This window comes from Numida meleagris, chromosome 8 (assembly GCF_002078875.1).
Source record: "Numida meleagris isolate 19003 breed g44 Domestic line chromosome 8, NumMel1.0, whole genome shotgun sequence".
Lineage (NCBI taxonomy): Eukaryota > Metazoa > Chordata > Aves > Galliformes > Numididae > Numida > Numida meleagris.
Window position 1 is genome coordinate 9,403,389 of NC_034416.1, and position 16,620 is coordinate 9,420,008.

Sequence of the window (16,620 nt, forward strand, 5' to 3'; positions counted from 1 at the left end):
CTTGCAGAAAGTTTCAGCAGTTTTCCCAGACTGAGCAAACTCATTTTCCTCAATTCCTATCTTAGGCATTGCCTTGCATGGCTGGTGCTTGTCTGTGCATCATTTCACGGAATCATAGAATCATTGCAGTTGGAAGGACCACTAAGATCACCTAGTCCAACCATCACCACACCCGTGACCACTCTAGACCACGTTGCTCAGTGCCACATCTGCCCTTTTCTTGAACACCCCCAGGGACAGTGATTCCACCACCTCCCTGGGCAGCCTGTGCCAATATCTCACGTTTTCTGAGAATAAACGTTTCCTCATATCCAGTATTCCCTTTTTCCTTGGTTCCCTTTAAAAACATAGTGCTGCATAATGAGAGCATGATGCGATGTAGAACACTCAGGATTTTTTGCCCAGTCCATGCTGTCCTTTTCAATATGCATCTTATTTACATTAAGATCACGTTGCTGGCCACCATTACAAAAAAAAAAAAAGAGAGAGAGAAAGAAAAAAAAGAGAAAAAGAAAAGAAAGCAGACTGTATTATCGACACCCAAAGCAGTGAGATCCATGCTGGGCAGCCAGCAGCATCACATATCCAAAGCCATCTCTTTCCCTGTTCCTTCCTGCTTGCTGCGGGCAGGGATCACACACACAGACTGCGACCGGTTCTGCTTCACAGCCTGAACCTTCTCTGCATCCTCAACTGCAAGAAGAGAAAAGCAGAGGCACGGGTGAGGGATGTTCTCCTTTGTGGGTCAGCAGTAATGAAGCAATACTGAGAGCCATTGAGATGACCACTGGCTCATTGGGGATGAGCTATGTCGCCGCAAAGATCACTTTTCAATTATGAAACAGAAGACAAAGATCAGTGTCTGGGTAGAAGAGAGGGGAAAAAAAGCAGAATGGAAGCCCTACTCTGTACCTTGAAATATGCTATGTGTCTGGATCAATGTAACCATGCCATGGTCTGTCTGGGTGCACACAGGCATGACGGCAGGACTGCAGCCCCATCAGCCCTGTGCCCAAGTGCTCCCTGGGGCACAGCCTTGATGAGAGAGAATGTAATAAAAATAAAATAAAAAAAAAAACACTCAGAATTGCTGTATTTTTTCACTCTGCTCTGGTTACACTTGTGTTCTTCTTCAGGAACAGCACAGTTTAAACATTTGTAATAAACCATGGATTAAAACAGCTACATCCGCAGCAGGTGGCCACGCTATGAACAGGGAATGCCACAGAATTGTGTTCCCTCTACCTGCTCGTGCAAAGCTGCAGTGAGGCACCTTTGTGCAGATAAAGAACCAGCTCTACAACTCTCTGCTTAATATGTTTGTAGTTCAAATTTTTAAATAAAACTGCAAAGAAATAGAACATTAGAATCAGAAGGATGTAAAAAATAATGAAAGGAAACAAAGATACCTTCTCTTTTTTAAATATTTTTCAAGTATACAACCAACAAAGAACTACTTTGTATGCTAACGCTAGATCCAGACCCTCAGTCCAGGCCAGCCCATATTTGGAGGTAGTGAATCACAGAATCATTAAGGTCGAAAAGACCACTAAATCATCTAGTCCAACCATCAACCCACGCCTGTGATCACTTCAGACCATGACCCTCAGTGCGACATCTTCCCTTTCCTTGAAAACCCCCAGGGAACCTCCTGCCACCTGCAGGATGGACAAACGTGGCATCTCTCTAATCCTCGCCCTTATAGATGTGATTGTGCTGAAGGTGTTTGCTGAGTACTCAGAGACTCAATGCCCAGTTCCCCACGTGCTACATCTCTGGTAGAGATGGAAACTGAATAACGTTGTGATTCCAAGGCTAAAACAAAACTATCCTCTATGTTTGGAAATATGCATTTTACAGCTGTGACCAGCTATACTCCTTGATATTAAACCATTTGTACAAAGTGTGAATTCTAAGCTTTCACGTGTCTAAAGAATGAGCTTGTGCACACAAAAAACACATGAGGTCCTGAACCACTAGTCCTTCTGTAATAGAGATTCAAAACAGTGCTGCTAATGGCTCATTTTAATAATACCCAGCAAACAAACAAACAAAACCATCAAAGATGTTAATTTTTAGAAATCCTTTCAGCACGGCCTTCACATCTCAGAGCACTGCCCTCCTTATCCCCGCCGAGACATCCCCAGCAGGGCAGGGTGAGAAGGGAACCCATCCCCACTTACCGGTGAGGGAGCGGCACAGCCGGGGCTGCACGTTGGAGTCACCCCGCACCAGGGAAGAGCCCTCCTTCTGTGATTAAGGAAGAAAAGTGCTTTAATGCATTTATGAAGATTGCTAGCAAGTCTGTTAATGACACTCATGCTTCATAAACAAGCCATTTGCAATCCCCAAGGACTCCGTTTCCATTTGTTTTACTTTTGCCAAGAAAAACAAGAAGAACTAGTTCTAAAAATAGACCCAATGCATGGCAGGCGTTTCTGAGGGGAAATATTTACAGACACCAATGCGGTTGGGTTGGTGGGAGCTCTCCAGCAGTGCAATGCAGGAGAAGTTGACCAGGATGGGAACACCAAGCCCATGCTCAGGACACGGTCGCAGCATGAAGAAGGGAGCGAGTCCATCACCAGCTTTCTGAAACCACCAGGTAGCACCATCCTGCCCACATTGTTCAGTTTTTCTGAAAACTGGGAATAAGCCTCTTGTGCAGCTGTGATTTGGCACCCAGGGCCAGGAACCAGACTGCCAAATAACTCTGGACATCTCCCAACCTGGCTTTCTTTTTTGTTTCCCTTCCCTTTCCCCCCTCCCCTAACAAGGGACCCGATGCCCTCCACCCATTGTACACGGTTTTATTGACCATTTTCATGACAATGCCTCCCAGGCTCCACAGCAGCAGCCCGGCTCCCTGGAAAGCCATTCCCAGAGGCATTTAATGCTGCTCAGAGCATGCTCCATGAAAGGGCTCCGACATAATTACCAAAGGCAGTATGTCATTTACGCACACGGCTTCTGGGCAGCTCCAAATAAGCTCTTTCTAGGGAGTGCACTTGTGTTTTGGTAGAAGAAAAGAGAGCCAAGTTGCCTGGCTACAGGTGCAAGGATTTTCTGGATGCTCTGTGGTAAATAAAAGCTATCCTGGGTCTCAGAAAACACAGTGCCAGGGTACTTTGTGTTGGCTCCTTGCCTAAAACAAGGCAAGCCCAGAATACACACAGCTCTGAGAGCCAATGCGATGCACAGCCACAGGAAGCAGTGGTCTTTGGGAGGAATTTTGTCCTCAGGCGGAGGAAGGCGAACTTTCTGTTGGAAATAGATAGTGTCTTGGAGTTAATCCTCTGGGCAGCGATTCAGATCTGAAGTCACCTCTCACTCTTGCCAAGATTTTTGTGCCTGGTGTAAATCATCTGATTCGCACCGCTGGCTCAAAGGGATAAGGGTTGTTCTTTCCTTGCCTCTCACCTATTCACTTGGCAAACCCTTGGCATGGTTCCTAGCACAGCCAGGAGCCACCTCGCAACGCTGTAAAGCCAAAAGATCGACACCTGAAGACAGGGAGGACAAAGGCAGGAGTGGATTGGTGCAGGCTGAGCCAAAGCTGAGCACTGGGCAGGAGGAGCTCCACTGCTGGTCCTTCTTGGGCTGGTGTTGGCCTACAGAAGGACACACAGCCCTTATTTTTGTGTTGGCTGATACAGGAAGAAAGAAACCAGCCCCTAATAAAGTATGAGATTAATCTAATTGAGCTACAACAGCTTCATAATTTAATAGCAAAAGACCAATCAATTTCACTAAAAAAGAAAAAGCCCTACATGTTGACAGCCACTGAGCAGGAAAAGCAGTGTTTCTATTGAGCTAAGGGGATTTTTTAATTATTTGCTCAGCTCACAACACGTAATTGGTTGAATGTATAGCAAAAGCTTCTTTTCACATAGGCTGGAAAGGAAGACAGCCCACACACTGCACCAGCGCTGGAGGGCTGCAGGGCCCTTGGCTGAAAGTTTGGTTCTGTTCCTTGATTTCCAGCTTGGTTTGCAAACACAGTTGTAATGCTTCCATCTTGTGGAGAAACGCAGAATAGGAGAACGCGCAGCACGAGAGTGAATGGGTTTTGCTGCTGACTCAAAGCCTGGGAGACCAAACCCTTCCCTCGGGGACTACAGAAGATGGAGTACGAAACAGTTAGAAATTCCCAGTGCCAGCCACCCTGGTCTTTCACTCACAGCTATTTTAAACACCATTTGCTTGTCAACTTGGCATGAAATCCTAAATCCGAGCAGCTTATTTTTCTCCAATATAAAATTTAAAATACGTAACTACTTTAAATGGGATGAAAGCTACTTTTTATCATAGTGTTCCTTCTTTCTGCTTGCAAATTCCAGTGCTACAGTCTTTTCTCTTACAGTGGGAAACACTGGCATCACACACCTCCCTACCTCACACTGATATTCCGAGACTCTTTTAGAATATTATCTCATAACTTTTGGGGATAGTCTTACTTCTACCCACATTAAAATGAGGCAGATACTCTACAAGATAACAGAAAAAAGTGCTGATCACATCATGCCTCCTGACTTTTTGCTTTGGGCTCCAAGTGCTGCTTCTTGGGTTGAGGCTCACCCTAGGGATGTCTTTCAGCATTTATACCTTCTTTATTTAGACTACAACAAGGGAGAAGTAGCTACTGTAAAGATGTGATTAGCACTCACAGATGTCTCCTACGAGACACAGAATGGCTTATGTTGGAAGGGTCCTTGAAGACCACCTAGTTCCAATCTCCTGCCAGTCTCTTTTTCTCCATACTAAACAGCCCCAGTTCCTTCAGTTGCTCCCCATAAGACTTGTGCTCCAGACCCTTCACAGTTTCACTTTCCTTCTCTGGACACATCCCAGAGCCTCAGTGTCTTTGTTGTAGGGAGGGGCCCAAAACTGAACACAGCATTCAAGGTGCAGCCTCACCAGTGCCAAGCACAGAGGGACAACCACTTTCCCAGCCTTGCTGGCTGCACCATTTTTTATATTTCTGCCAGCTGCATTAAGCACCAGCTTGGCATTTTGCATAGCACCCAAGTGCTCATTGTGCACCACTGACAGCAGCCGACAAGTCCCATGCATCTCTCTGGTGGGAAATGTTCACAAAAATATTCTGTCTTCAGAAAGGCCAGTTCAAGGCACTCAGAGAAACGAAGAAGGTCTTCCTGAGGTGCCAGATTTCCTATCAAACATTACTGCTGGGAGCAGCAGAGGGCAGGAATGCAGCAGCACAAGGGTTAACAATCAAATGTCCTTTACGTACATAATGTGCTCAAAATCAGCGCGAGTTTGATGCTGTTCTTTTGAAGTTTAATTATACCAAATGTTCTACAGGAACATGCCATGTTCTTCCCTATCTATTTTGAATTGTAAGTACCAATCAGCATGCAAATGATCAAATTAAATCTTTTAAGTTGTTTGCAAGAGCCGGAACACCTTTCTGTGCAAGGAGGGCTGGGAAGCAGTAGCATTTGGTGCATCGCTGCAGCTCTCGGCAGGCTCCTCGGTGACTGGCATTTGAACAAAGAAATCAGAATGGAATAAAGCCCGCGGCAGCCCGCAGATCTCGTGCTGCCGTGGAAAATCACTATCTAAATAAAGAAAGAAAAAGTATCTCTTTAAAAGGTCACCCTGTTCTCCTCAGTGATGGAGCCTCCAAGAAGGAGGTGAAATTTAGGATGGCTCAGCAGTTATTGATGCTGAGCTGAGTGGTTTGGGGGTAAATTTTGGGGGCTTCACTGGATTTCCTGCAGAGGAAGAGTTACAGAGGACTACAGCAGCCTGACAGGACTGAGCCTGCTCCTCGCATGCTGCTCCTGGAGCATTCTGCCTTTGCACGGGGAGCTCTTGCCCAGCTCCTTTCATCGATGGCAGAGGAGCCAGCAGAAGCCACGGGCACACAGACATTGCATTCACCTTGCTTCTCCCTTGCTCAGAACATGAGCTGGCAGGGAGCTATGCCAGCCAACTGGGCTTTGCGTGGCTCTCCAGCAATCCAGCATGCAGCGCTTCCGTTTTATTTTCTTTGAGTCTGCCCAGAACTGTAGTTGCTTTTAAAAACAAAAAAAATCACCTCCAAAATAAATAAGAGCTCTCATAATAACACTTCTGTCCTTTTAAACAAGGTGGGGTTTTTTTTGGAGGGGGGGGGGAAGTCACCAGTTTCAAATGTTTGCAGAACATCTGGACTGCTGACAATGGATGCACCCAAAGCCAGCCTGCCACAAAATCTCCCAGAAAAGAAAACATGGGAAAAGTAGATCTCTAAATCTACAAATTGAGGCCCAATTAATAATATTTGTTCAGTCAATAACATTCCTGGTATGGATGGAAGCTTAGGCTCACAAAGAGCCAAACAGTGCTGCACATGGGATGGCTCATTTGCTTGTCAGGAATTGGGAAGGTTTTTTTCCCCACTCATCGGAATGCCATTTTGGACTGAAGATGATTTTTTGTTTTTTTAAATATAGGATCTGTCTATAAGAGAAAAGAGCAGGAAAGAGCCCTCCTCCTTGTGCTTGTGATACCCGCAGTCCTTCTGCCACCAAGGAGAGCAGTGCACGCACTGTTGCTGTGGGCGCATCCCCACTCCCTTACCTCCTTCCTGGGGCTGATCCCATCGCTCCCACTTGCATCCACCCGCAGGCTCCGGCGTTGCAGGATCAGGATCTCCTGGGCTTGCTCCACAGGCTCCGTCTCGCCGGGCAGCGTGTGCCTGCTGTATGCTGGGCCCTGCCATGCACCACACAGCATTGTGAGCGTGGGACAGCTTGGAGATGTCCACCAGCCACGGGGACACGCTGCCACACAGCCCCAGAGGTGGCCAGAGAGAATCACAGAATCATTAATATTGGAAAAGACCACTAAGATCACTAAGAACAACCATCAGCCCATTCCCACTGACCACGTCCCTTGGTGCCACATCTCCACGTTTCTTAACACCTCCAGGGACGGTGACTCCCCCACATCCCTGGGCAGCCTGTGCCAGCACTCTTACAGAGAAGAAAGTTTCCTCACATCCAACCTGAACCTCCCCTGGGGCAACTTAAGGCCTTTACGTCTCATTCTATCACAGTTTCCTGAGAGAGGAGGCTGACCCTGCCTCACTACCACCTCCTTTGAGGGAGCTGAAGAGAGCATTCCACCATGCCTACAGGTTTCTGCCCAGCCTTATCTCATTGCTTCTCTCAGCTGAGCAAAGTGGCAGCAGCGGGTGTTTGCCCAAGCTGTGCAGAGATGCCCACCCCAGCCACATCCCAAAGGTCTCAGTACTTCATGCATAATCCATAAAACAAAGGCTTAGGTGGAATTTAAGGATAAGGCTCCGTGTATCAGCACGTGAGCAGCAATCACAATGCACCTTCCTTGGCACTGTGTCAAATCTCAGAGGGATTATTTGTGAGCTATTCTGTAAACAGCAAGTGTTTTTATATCACCCCCTGATGTACCAGCTTCATGGTAAAACTTATGGCATTTGTTTACTGTCTTGCTTTGAGGTCACAGCACACCAATGGCACAATGATGGGGCACAGGGTGGCTGTAATGCTGCAACCACGTGGCTCTGATAGATAACCAGGAGCTTTGCAGCAGCTGGATCTGATAAGCTGGTGCTGAGGATCCACGTGCTCCTCCCTTCTTGCTTCTGGTGCTGGGTGCTGATGCCTAAAATACCTTGTGAAATTACAGGCTGACTGGGGGAACCTTTCAAAAGCTGTCATGCTGCAAACAGAAACGTGCCACTGACTTGGAAACTGGATCTGGCTTCACACAGCCAGCTATTCTCTGCTCACAAAGCCACATCATTAGTAATTATGTAAATATTCACAACATCTGCTCAGGCTGCTGGGTTAACAGAAATAACTTTTGTTATTGGACATATAAAACACAGATCAAGGGAAGAGCTATACCGTTCTCCTGATTCGGTACAGGTTCCTTGCCAGTATTTCCTGTATGTCTTCCAGGCCATCCAGATGCAGGGTATCCTCCAGTTTCTTCTCTGTTGTGACAGTCCTGTCACTGTTACTGCAAAGAAAACCAGAGCACCTTGCTTCAGGAGGTGCACAGCTGGTGTGTCACCAATGCCCAGTATCTCCGCTGGACACCACCACAAGTGGGACAGGCAGACACGACCAACAGCAAGTCCTTGCAGACGGAGCCCACCCATCCACCAGTCAGTTGTGAATATCCTCCTACTAATCTTGAAATAGTGTTTACTTTCCATTGGTCCAAGGTATGCTGTTCCTTTCTATGGAACAGCCTGGCAGGGAGGAGCAGAGGAGGCTGAGAAGTTTGCTAAATATGTTCATAACCTTTCAATACTTAAAAGGAGCATATAAAAAAGAGAGAGAGCAACTTTTTACCTGGTCTGATAGTGATAGATAAAGGGAAAATAGATTTAAACTAAAAGAGATTCTTTTAGCTTTAAACTAAAAGATTCAGATTAAATGTCAGGGGGAAATTCTTTACTCAGAGGGCAGTGAGGCCCTGGCACTGCTGCTCATAGAGCTGTGGGTGCCTTATCCCTGGAGGTGCTCAGGGCCAGGTGGGATGGGGCCCTGGGCAGCTGGAGCAGGAGGGGGGCAGGCAGCCCATGGCAGGGGCTGAGGCTAGAGAGGCTGTAAGGCTCCTTCCAATCCAACCATTCTGTGATTCATTGATTCTGTGATAACTGTTCTTTCTGGTGGTAGGGATGCAGACAATGGCATCCTCTTGGTGTGCAACACATCAGATTTATCTCGTATTTATTCTGCATGAAGCTACAGAGCTGAGCAAGTGCCTTTCCCTTGCAGATAGCGCTCCATGAAGATGACATGTCAGAGACAGTAATCTGGCTACCTGGAATCCAAATGCAAACCAAACTTCCACCTAATGTGATTTTGAAGGGCTCTAAAACAAAGCTGATATCCCTAGTTATGTGTCCAGTGACTAGGCAGCACTTAAATCTTTCCAGATATATTAAAAAAAAAAATGTATCTTTCTTTAAGGAAGATTTCTTTCCTTGAGAAAACTTGATCATTCTGTCATGATTCTTTCCAGCATATGACAGAAGGAGGATAAACCCTACCTGCCGTCTTTCCCAAACAGGGACACAGCCTTATTATAATTTAGTGGCAACCTATTTGTGGAGACAGGCCGGGAGCACTTACACCAAGGACGGGTGGGATGGGGCATGGCCCAGCTGCCCTGCTTCTGCCAGCTCGATGGCGTGCTTCCGCTCCAGCTTTTCGTAGAGAAGCACAATGCTTGATTTGGGCTGGTCGTATTCTCGGAGCAGGAACTTCTGCAGGTATTTGCTGTTGAAATACTCCAACCTGTTCAAGAACAAAGCAAGGCATTCTTAGCCTCCTGCCCCTTGCTCCCTACAACTACTGCGGGTCTGAGCAAGCCAGCAGCTTCACAGTTTGTGGTTGCTCCATACTCTATTATATTTCATTTCCTGCTTTCCAGAAACTTGTGGCCCAAGAGGCCAGTCCCTACTTATTTCTGTACATGAGCTAAGATATTAAAACATCTTCAAATGCAATGAGAACTCCCAAAGTGCCAAATTTATTACGAAGACCAGTAAGCACTACAAGTACATGCAGTGGCCCCAGGGATACAACAGGACTTCGCGATTTAAACACTTCCAGATGCCCTCTTGAGTTGTTTCCTCCCACTTTCTGTTGAAATGCAGCACAATGTTTGGAAAAAACCTTGCTGGTAACAGACAGCAATGCTGCAGCTCAGCTGCATGCAAACCCACTTGCGAGGAGCAGCAGCAGTGCTTCCCATACCCTCTAGTGGCACTTCCAAGCACTGGCATTTCCAAGAAAACATCCATCAGCTGCCTCAATCTGAGCCATTATCATGAAGTCAGCTACCAACAAATTAAACCTGGTACATTGTTATTAGTATAGGTTAATCTATTATATAAAAATAATAATAATTTCTTTTATGTGGACAGTCTACAATGGCACCTGCAGCTGTTGCGTTTCCAGCAAATTTCTTTGGACAAGGGGCAAACACTGTAGGAAGGGAGAAAGGGGTCTTTTTAAGGCAAAGAACATCACGCTGCCTGCGAGGAAGGAGAGAGGCTTTGCTCTGCTCAGCAGCAGTGCCCCAGGACCCTGGTCTCACCTTGCTGCAGAAGGAGGAGCTTCCCCTTCCCATCTGTGCCGTCCCACAAGGATGAATGAGGATCAGCAGCCCACAACAGAAACTTACTGAATAGAAACCAGTCTCATTTTTTTCTACACATGTACACAGTTGTATTTTGGCAAATCCTTACTTGTCTTTCCAGTAATACTGTCCCCAGTGTCCAGATATATCTTCTATGCCAGCCAGCAAGTGATCCAGGAACTAAACAGAAGAGAGGATTTTGCTATACACTGGTTGCATGTATTGCATACGTGATGAACTCAGTCAGCAAACATCAAAAGCTAGCAGACAGAAGGGGGGACATTTCCAGCAAGGTACACGGCTCTGGTAAACAAGAAGAGGGGCTGTCGGCCTAATTCCCCATTCAGCCCTACACATGTATCCCTTGGTTCTGGAACACAATGAGAGATTTGGCTGCTTTCTTTCAGGTCTGTGCAAGCAAAGACTAATCGCTGAGGGACAGGGATCTGTTCTTTATGATAGGTGCAGGTTGGCTAATGGCTGGCACGTCCTGCATACCGGGCTTCCATAACGCTCGTGCCACGTGTTTTGAGGACAGCTTGTCTCAGGAGAACAGTATCTTCAGGATATGAACAGTGATAATGTACAAATGAATACTCCACTTGAATAATAAGTACCGCCTTCCCCCAGGCACTTCCCACTAAATTAAATCATTGACCATACCATGCCTTATCCAAAAACATTATTACTCTTTAAAATGCATTAAAAATCCTGGGCTGGTTGATGAGCAAACACGCAGCCTGTGAGTGCTGGGTGGCACCTCCCAGCCAGAGCGGCACAAATGGGGTCCCACGTCGAACATCCCGGCTATCTGGACTGAGAAATGAGAGGACAAAAGCTGCTTCTGGCTCCCTGCATGCCTGCCTTCCAACTATCTGCATTGTTACCTTGTCTACTTAGCTTAATTGGTACATAGCCATTTTCAGCTCACATTTCCCAATAAACACATTTTCAGAGATGATTTACTATTCAGACACTAACAAAAGAAGAAAGTATTCTCTGTTCATTATAGGAAAAGCCTCTTCAGCCTATTGAACTGTTCTGTTAACCTCAGACAAAGCCCCGTAATACAGCCTAATTGTGAGGATGCCAAACATTTTACAAATGTCCCCAGACCTAACGTCTCTATTTCTAGCTACTCAAAAAAGAAGACAAAAATATTCCCAAAGGAGACATGCTTATGGAAGTGTGACTGGGTATAAGCAATTAGATGCAGAGCAATACTTTGTACTGGACACGGTGCATCATCAAATTAAACATCCCAGGCCACAGTTCTCTTTTGGGTTCTAAGCGTCAAACTGACGCAAAGCCTCTCTGAGTTGTTCCCCACATTGCATTGCAGCTGCAGTGGGATCCATGTGGCTCAGCCATGCAGAGCGCTGGGGAAGGGCACAGAAATCCCTGCTTTCTCCTGGAGATGAATCACTCTGCAGAGAACTCTCTGTAAGCAGAAAGGCCAGCATCTGGATGGTGAGAGCAAGGTGAACCAAACCGCATCTTTGGGCGATGGGGACTTCAGTGATTCTTTCCAATATAGTGTTTATCTTACTCTTCCTGGGTTTTTGTTTGTGTTTTTTTTTTTTAAAAAATCCAAACTGGTGGTGCTGATGTGGGTGCCCCATCCCTGGAGGTGCCCAAGGCCAGGCTGAATGGGGTGCTGGGCAGCCTGACCTGATGGGGGCAACCAGCCCATGGCAGGGTTGGAACTGAGTGATGGTTAAGATTCTTCCAACCTAACCCACTCTATGATACTCTGATAAGCGTTAGGGGAAGCGACCATCGTCATCTGCCGTATTTGTGCACCATCTAGTGCAACACTCAATTGAGTGAAAGGTCACTACTGCAATACAAATAATAACACCTGGTTAGAGATCTGCATAGGACTCTAAACCTGAAAAGGGTCCAACTTGCAGAGGACTCAGGCAAAATCAAGAGGAGTTTGCAGGGCTGTAGAGTCCCGGAGGCACACTGCATTCCAGGAGGACTCTCTGCACATCAGCAAAGCCCTTGAGAAGCTCGAGCCATGTGTTGCTGGACACCTCACTTACCCGAATGTGAATCTGCTCACCCACTGTAGGAGCACTCTCTCTTTTCCTCTTGACATGCAGCAAGTCTACAAGAGGGCGGATGGTCATTCCCTGCAGCAAAACCACAAAAGCAAAAGTCAGGCTTTTCTCACATTGAGCATTCTGGTGGTGCTTGCACTGTCTCTTTTGGAGCAAATTAACAGGAATGTATATGAACCACAGCGACCCCAGCCACTGCAGCAGGAGCAACTTTTTAGGTAGAATGAGGCCTGCTGTTTGAGCTAGCACCTCTGTTTTAAGGCAGGATAAATATCTGTGAAGCTTTGGTAACACTGGAAACTCTGCTATCCCAGCTGTAAGCCAAACATTTTGTCTGCTTGCAGAAAGCCATGGTAGTAGCTTGTTAACAGCAGTTCACACACAGCCCTTAGATAGGGGTGGCAGAGAGGAGCAATGCTCTTCTCCCCTCACGTGCCATCTGGCATCTCCAAGACCACAAAAACTCAGCCAATAACCTCAAGGTGAAGCCCACAGCTTGCTATTGCTGTAGTCTACCAGATGGAAAGAGACTTACATTTCCAAAATTCAAATGCCTGAAGTGATGGCCATCCTGGAAACATGTGAGCACACAGCTGCTGCCAGTGGTGGCCCAGACCAGAGCAGGTGACGTCTGCTCACTATTTAAGTGCCACAGATCATTACTCCAATGATCTTTGATTGCCAGCCAGTGGCTAAGTTTACAAATCAAAGTACCCACCTGGTGGGAAGGTCAAGGGAAGAGTTTAAATGTCCTCTAAGCCTGTGAGTGAACTTTGAAAATGCTGCTGTAATGCATTTCCTAGTCAGGCTTCCATACGAAACTCCTTTTCTAGGACATGTTTACAATAAAAATAATGGAGCACTTGATATTTATGACTTCTGAATGTCACAAATGTTGGCACGGAGGAGAGTGGAACGCATTTTTAATTGTAAAAACAATTAAAGTGTAATTTTAATAGCTAATAGCAATTAAAATGCATAACTATTCAGAGTAAATAAGAAAAATATGAAATTAACAAACAAGAGATATTAGAAAAATGAGGCAGAGACTACAGTTTGGTCTCTTGCCTTCACTGGATAATCAGCTACATTTGTATTCATTTTAAAGTGGTGGTGTAGAGATCTGTGAGCAGGACTCCCAGATTTAGAAGCACCTACACACCTGGATTCCTTTGGCCCTTCCTCACCGTGGGAGAATTATGAGAATCCTATATGGCTCTCAGGCCACCAGACCATGCCATGCCTGTAGGTCCCCTGTGACCTCCACCCACCCAGGACAACTTGCCCAAAGAGCATTATTGTACCATGCTGATGGGAGGTCAAACAGTACCACGGGCTGCATCAGCAGAGGGGGGGGAAGGAACTGGATACTGGAACTGGATAGGCTTCAAGGTCCCTTCCAACCCAATATCATGATACGATTCTATGACATGACAGCTATAGCACGGCTCACACTAGGGTTTTCTACCAACAGCAACCCAGTAGCTAATGGGTAAGCATATTCAGCAAACAAAAAGAAAATACAAAAGTGTCTACACGATGATTATATTTGCTAACTATTTTATCAAAGAGGTCAGAGGCCAAAAGGCTGAGAGTGAACTTTAAATGGAGAGTATGGTATTTAGTTTTTAAACTGCACAAAGACAGAACAATGAGGGCCCTCTGTGGCATTCCAGATGAGCCCACAGCTCCTGGAAGGACTCTGGTTGGGTGGCACCGAGCCAGGCCCGCCTGCAAGCACTGAGGACTTGACAATTGCTCAGCCAACCTTCCCAAAATTATTAACCAAATCTCCTGGGGGAAGGGCCTTATGCAACTGAGTTAGAAAGCCCAAAATAGCCGCATTTCCTGGGTTATATAAAGCACTGACAGACCCATGTATGGGCAAGCCCAGCTGTTTACACATCGGTTGTTGGTCTGCTTTCCAGACAGCGTGGACAGGATCTCCAAGAAAATGAAGTGGATCTGTGCTCCGTCAAGACGCTTTGCTGGCCTTCACCAGCTTCTCCCCTGGTTTCTGTCCCCCACCTTCTGACCAGTCTAAACACAGACTAAGACCCACGTCACTACTCATATCACTGTAAATATATAATGAAAAGGCATTACACAAAACAACAGCAACAAAAAAAGAAAGTCAACAAATTGTTTGTAGCCAATATTTTACTTGCCCTCTCCACCCAAAGCAACATGAAGGATGTGGGGATATCAAAGATATTCGCTCCTCAGTCCCACATCCACCAATCTCCTGCAGCAGTGCTCAGACTTCCAAAGGACTCACATACAAACTCAAGTTGCTGAAGGCTCACCCTTATACCTGCTTTTTTGTATTATTATTACTTTTACTGATATTTTCCATGCTGCATTATAACAATACTTTTCAGATTCAGCTTTGCTGCAAGTTCACTTTCTCCCCACTGTTCTCAGGACTGCCCCAGCTGCATGATGCTGCCTGAGCAAAGCCTGCTTTGCTCCCACTGAGTGTTGAGTATCCCCATGGGGAGTCTGTCCACCTCCCACCCATCAGCATGGGAGTGACATCACCAGTCGAGCTTTGAGGTTACACAAAAGCCCCTTCCTGGTCCTGGGAAGGATTTCCCAAAGCCATTGCAGAATGGAGCTGCTGCCTTAGAACAATCTTTGTCTGAGCCTCAAGAGTGTCTCTGCATGAGCGGACGTGCCTAGTGACCATATCTTTTCAATTTCTGACCCACATTTGCATCTTAAAACTTGTCACCCTCCACCTAACCACATTCCCCACCCGAGGCCCCTGCTGTCTCCTTTCAGCATGCAACAGGGCCCTGAAACCTGCAAGCCCAGCAGCAAGTCACACTCCTTGCTGATTTTTTCAGCTCCTGATGTGGATTAGGAAGGCTCAGGAATGAACGCAGCCTCTCCCGCATTGCCTGAGCACCCAGCGCCTACACTGGGGGGCTCAGAGAGGCCAAGTGGAAGGAATCTGCTCTCACTGGGTGATACTGAGCCATGGGGCCACTCAGCAGCTGTCACCGTGACCCCGCGTCCCGAAGGCCCCGCAGCTGCTCTGCAGCCCCATCCTGGGGCAGGAGGAGGAGGGTGGCAGGAGGAAGGACATCGCACACCAGGGAGCTTTTCTGGCCCCTGTCCCACACACTTCAGCTCCACAGGGACCTGCTCATTTCCCTACCATCAGCCCTGCTCCCTTCGGGACCCAGCAACCCCAGTGTTTCCACCGCATCCTCGCTGGAACGAGGCAGCATTTGCAAGGTGAACCAAAAGGTGGTTTTCTTCGGAGAAACCCTGAAAGCAACCCCATTGTGACAGGCTCGTTCCTGGGGAGAGAACAGCAGGAACAGCCCAACCCGCCCGTCCGGAGGCGTGCAGGGAGGCTTCCACCACTAGATGTCAGAGCAAGGCCTGGCGGAGCGAAACTTCCTATGCCGAGCACCTGGCGGGGTGCTCCGAGAAGGCGAGAGACGGAGCGGTCTGTTAGCAACGAGGGCAATCCCAGCAGGAATACATCCGCAGGTGAAGTCCAGAACAGAAGGACTTCGACAGGAGCTCCTACAGACTTCTGGTGGGAGCCTATCAGCAAGACAGGTACGTGCCCACACCCAGGACCCCCCTGCCACACCAAAACAAAACCTTCACATCAACAGAGCTTCAGCTCATTGCAAACCCATGCCAGATGCTCGATAGAAAAGAAAACATTCATCTCATCTGCAGCATCTCATCTGTTAGGTTACGGGGCACCAGCATGTTCTGGATCTTTTTGCAGTCTCTCAGCAGTTACAGAACACCGCCATAAATAAGTGGACTCAAAGCAGCAGTTTCCGTGCAAGAAGGTTTCTGTACTACAACCAAAGAAGCTCTAGGGCAGAATGGGAATGCAGGAAGCCACTGGACTCAAAGATGAAAGACAGAAAGACAGAAAAATCGGGCAAATAAATCAAGTGTGCTATGACTTATTTCTTTTGATTTTCCTTGCTTTTATAACAAGTAACACACCCACATTTTTTTCAGCAGAAGAGTTAGCGCAAGCCCCTTGCTGCTGAATCATCATAAAATAATTGCAGCTGCCGTGCTGCATGAACACGAAGACTTCTCAGGTATATATATAAAACATTTTGGTCAGCAGCTAATGAATAATGTTGCTTCAGCTGTTGGATGCCCCAGGAAAGAGGGAGTCATGCTTAGAAAACTCCTCCCAGTTTCCACCACTGCTGCCCCAGTGAGGATGGATCAGATCAGAGACAGAACATGTTGTCATGGAAAAGGCACACACTTTAATTGAACAAATTCACTCAACCTCACTAATGCGTTGCGCCTCCTGCCTCTTTCAGTAGCAATTTTTTAAACTTTATCCACCTGGATATGTGACACAAAGGAAATTTTAATGACCAGTAAATTCTCATATCCATTAGCTTGT

At 46.8% G+C, this 16,620-nt stretch overlaps 1 protein-coding gene across 3 annotated transcripts in view; it reads right to left on the reverse strand.

Moving 5' to 3' along the window:
* LOC110403320 (sodium/hydrogen exchanger 2-like) overlaps positions 482–16,620 on the reverse strand; it is a 30,895-nt gene continuing 14,756 nt past the window's right edge. The window contains exons 6-12 of one of the 3 annotated variants that reach the window (XM_021406433.1): positions 12,198–12,287; positions 10,259–10,329; positions 9,138–9,302; positions 7,899–8,013; positions 6,589–6,723; positions 2,184–2,250; positions 482–693 (exon numbers count right to left, since the gene is read on the reverse strand). In XM_021406433.1, coding sequence (XP_021262108.1) covers positions 578–693; positions 2,184–2,250; positions 6,589–6,723; positions 7,899–8,013; positions 9,138–9,302; positions 10,259–10,329; positions 12,198–12,287 — 759 coding nt within the window. In that variant the 3' untranslated portion in view covers positions 482–577. Of the gene's footprint in view, positions 694–2,183; positions 2,251–3,235; positions 3,612–6,588; positions 6,724–7,898; positions 8,014–9,137; positions 9,303–10,258; positions 10,330–12,197; positions 12,288–16,620 lie in introns of those variants that run through there. The other 2 variants (XM_021406432.1, XM_021406434.1) reach the window with 2 other exon arrangements.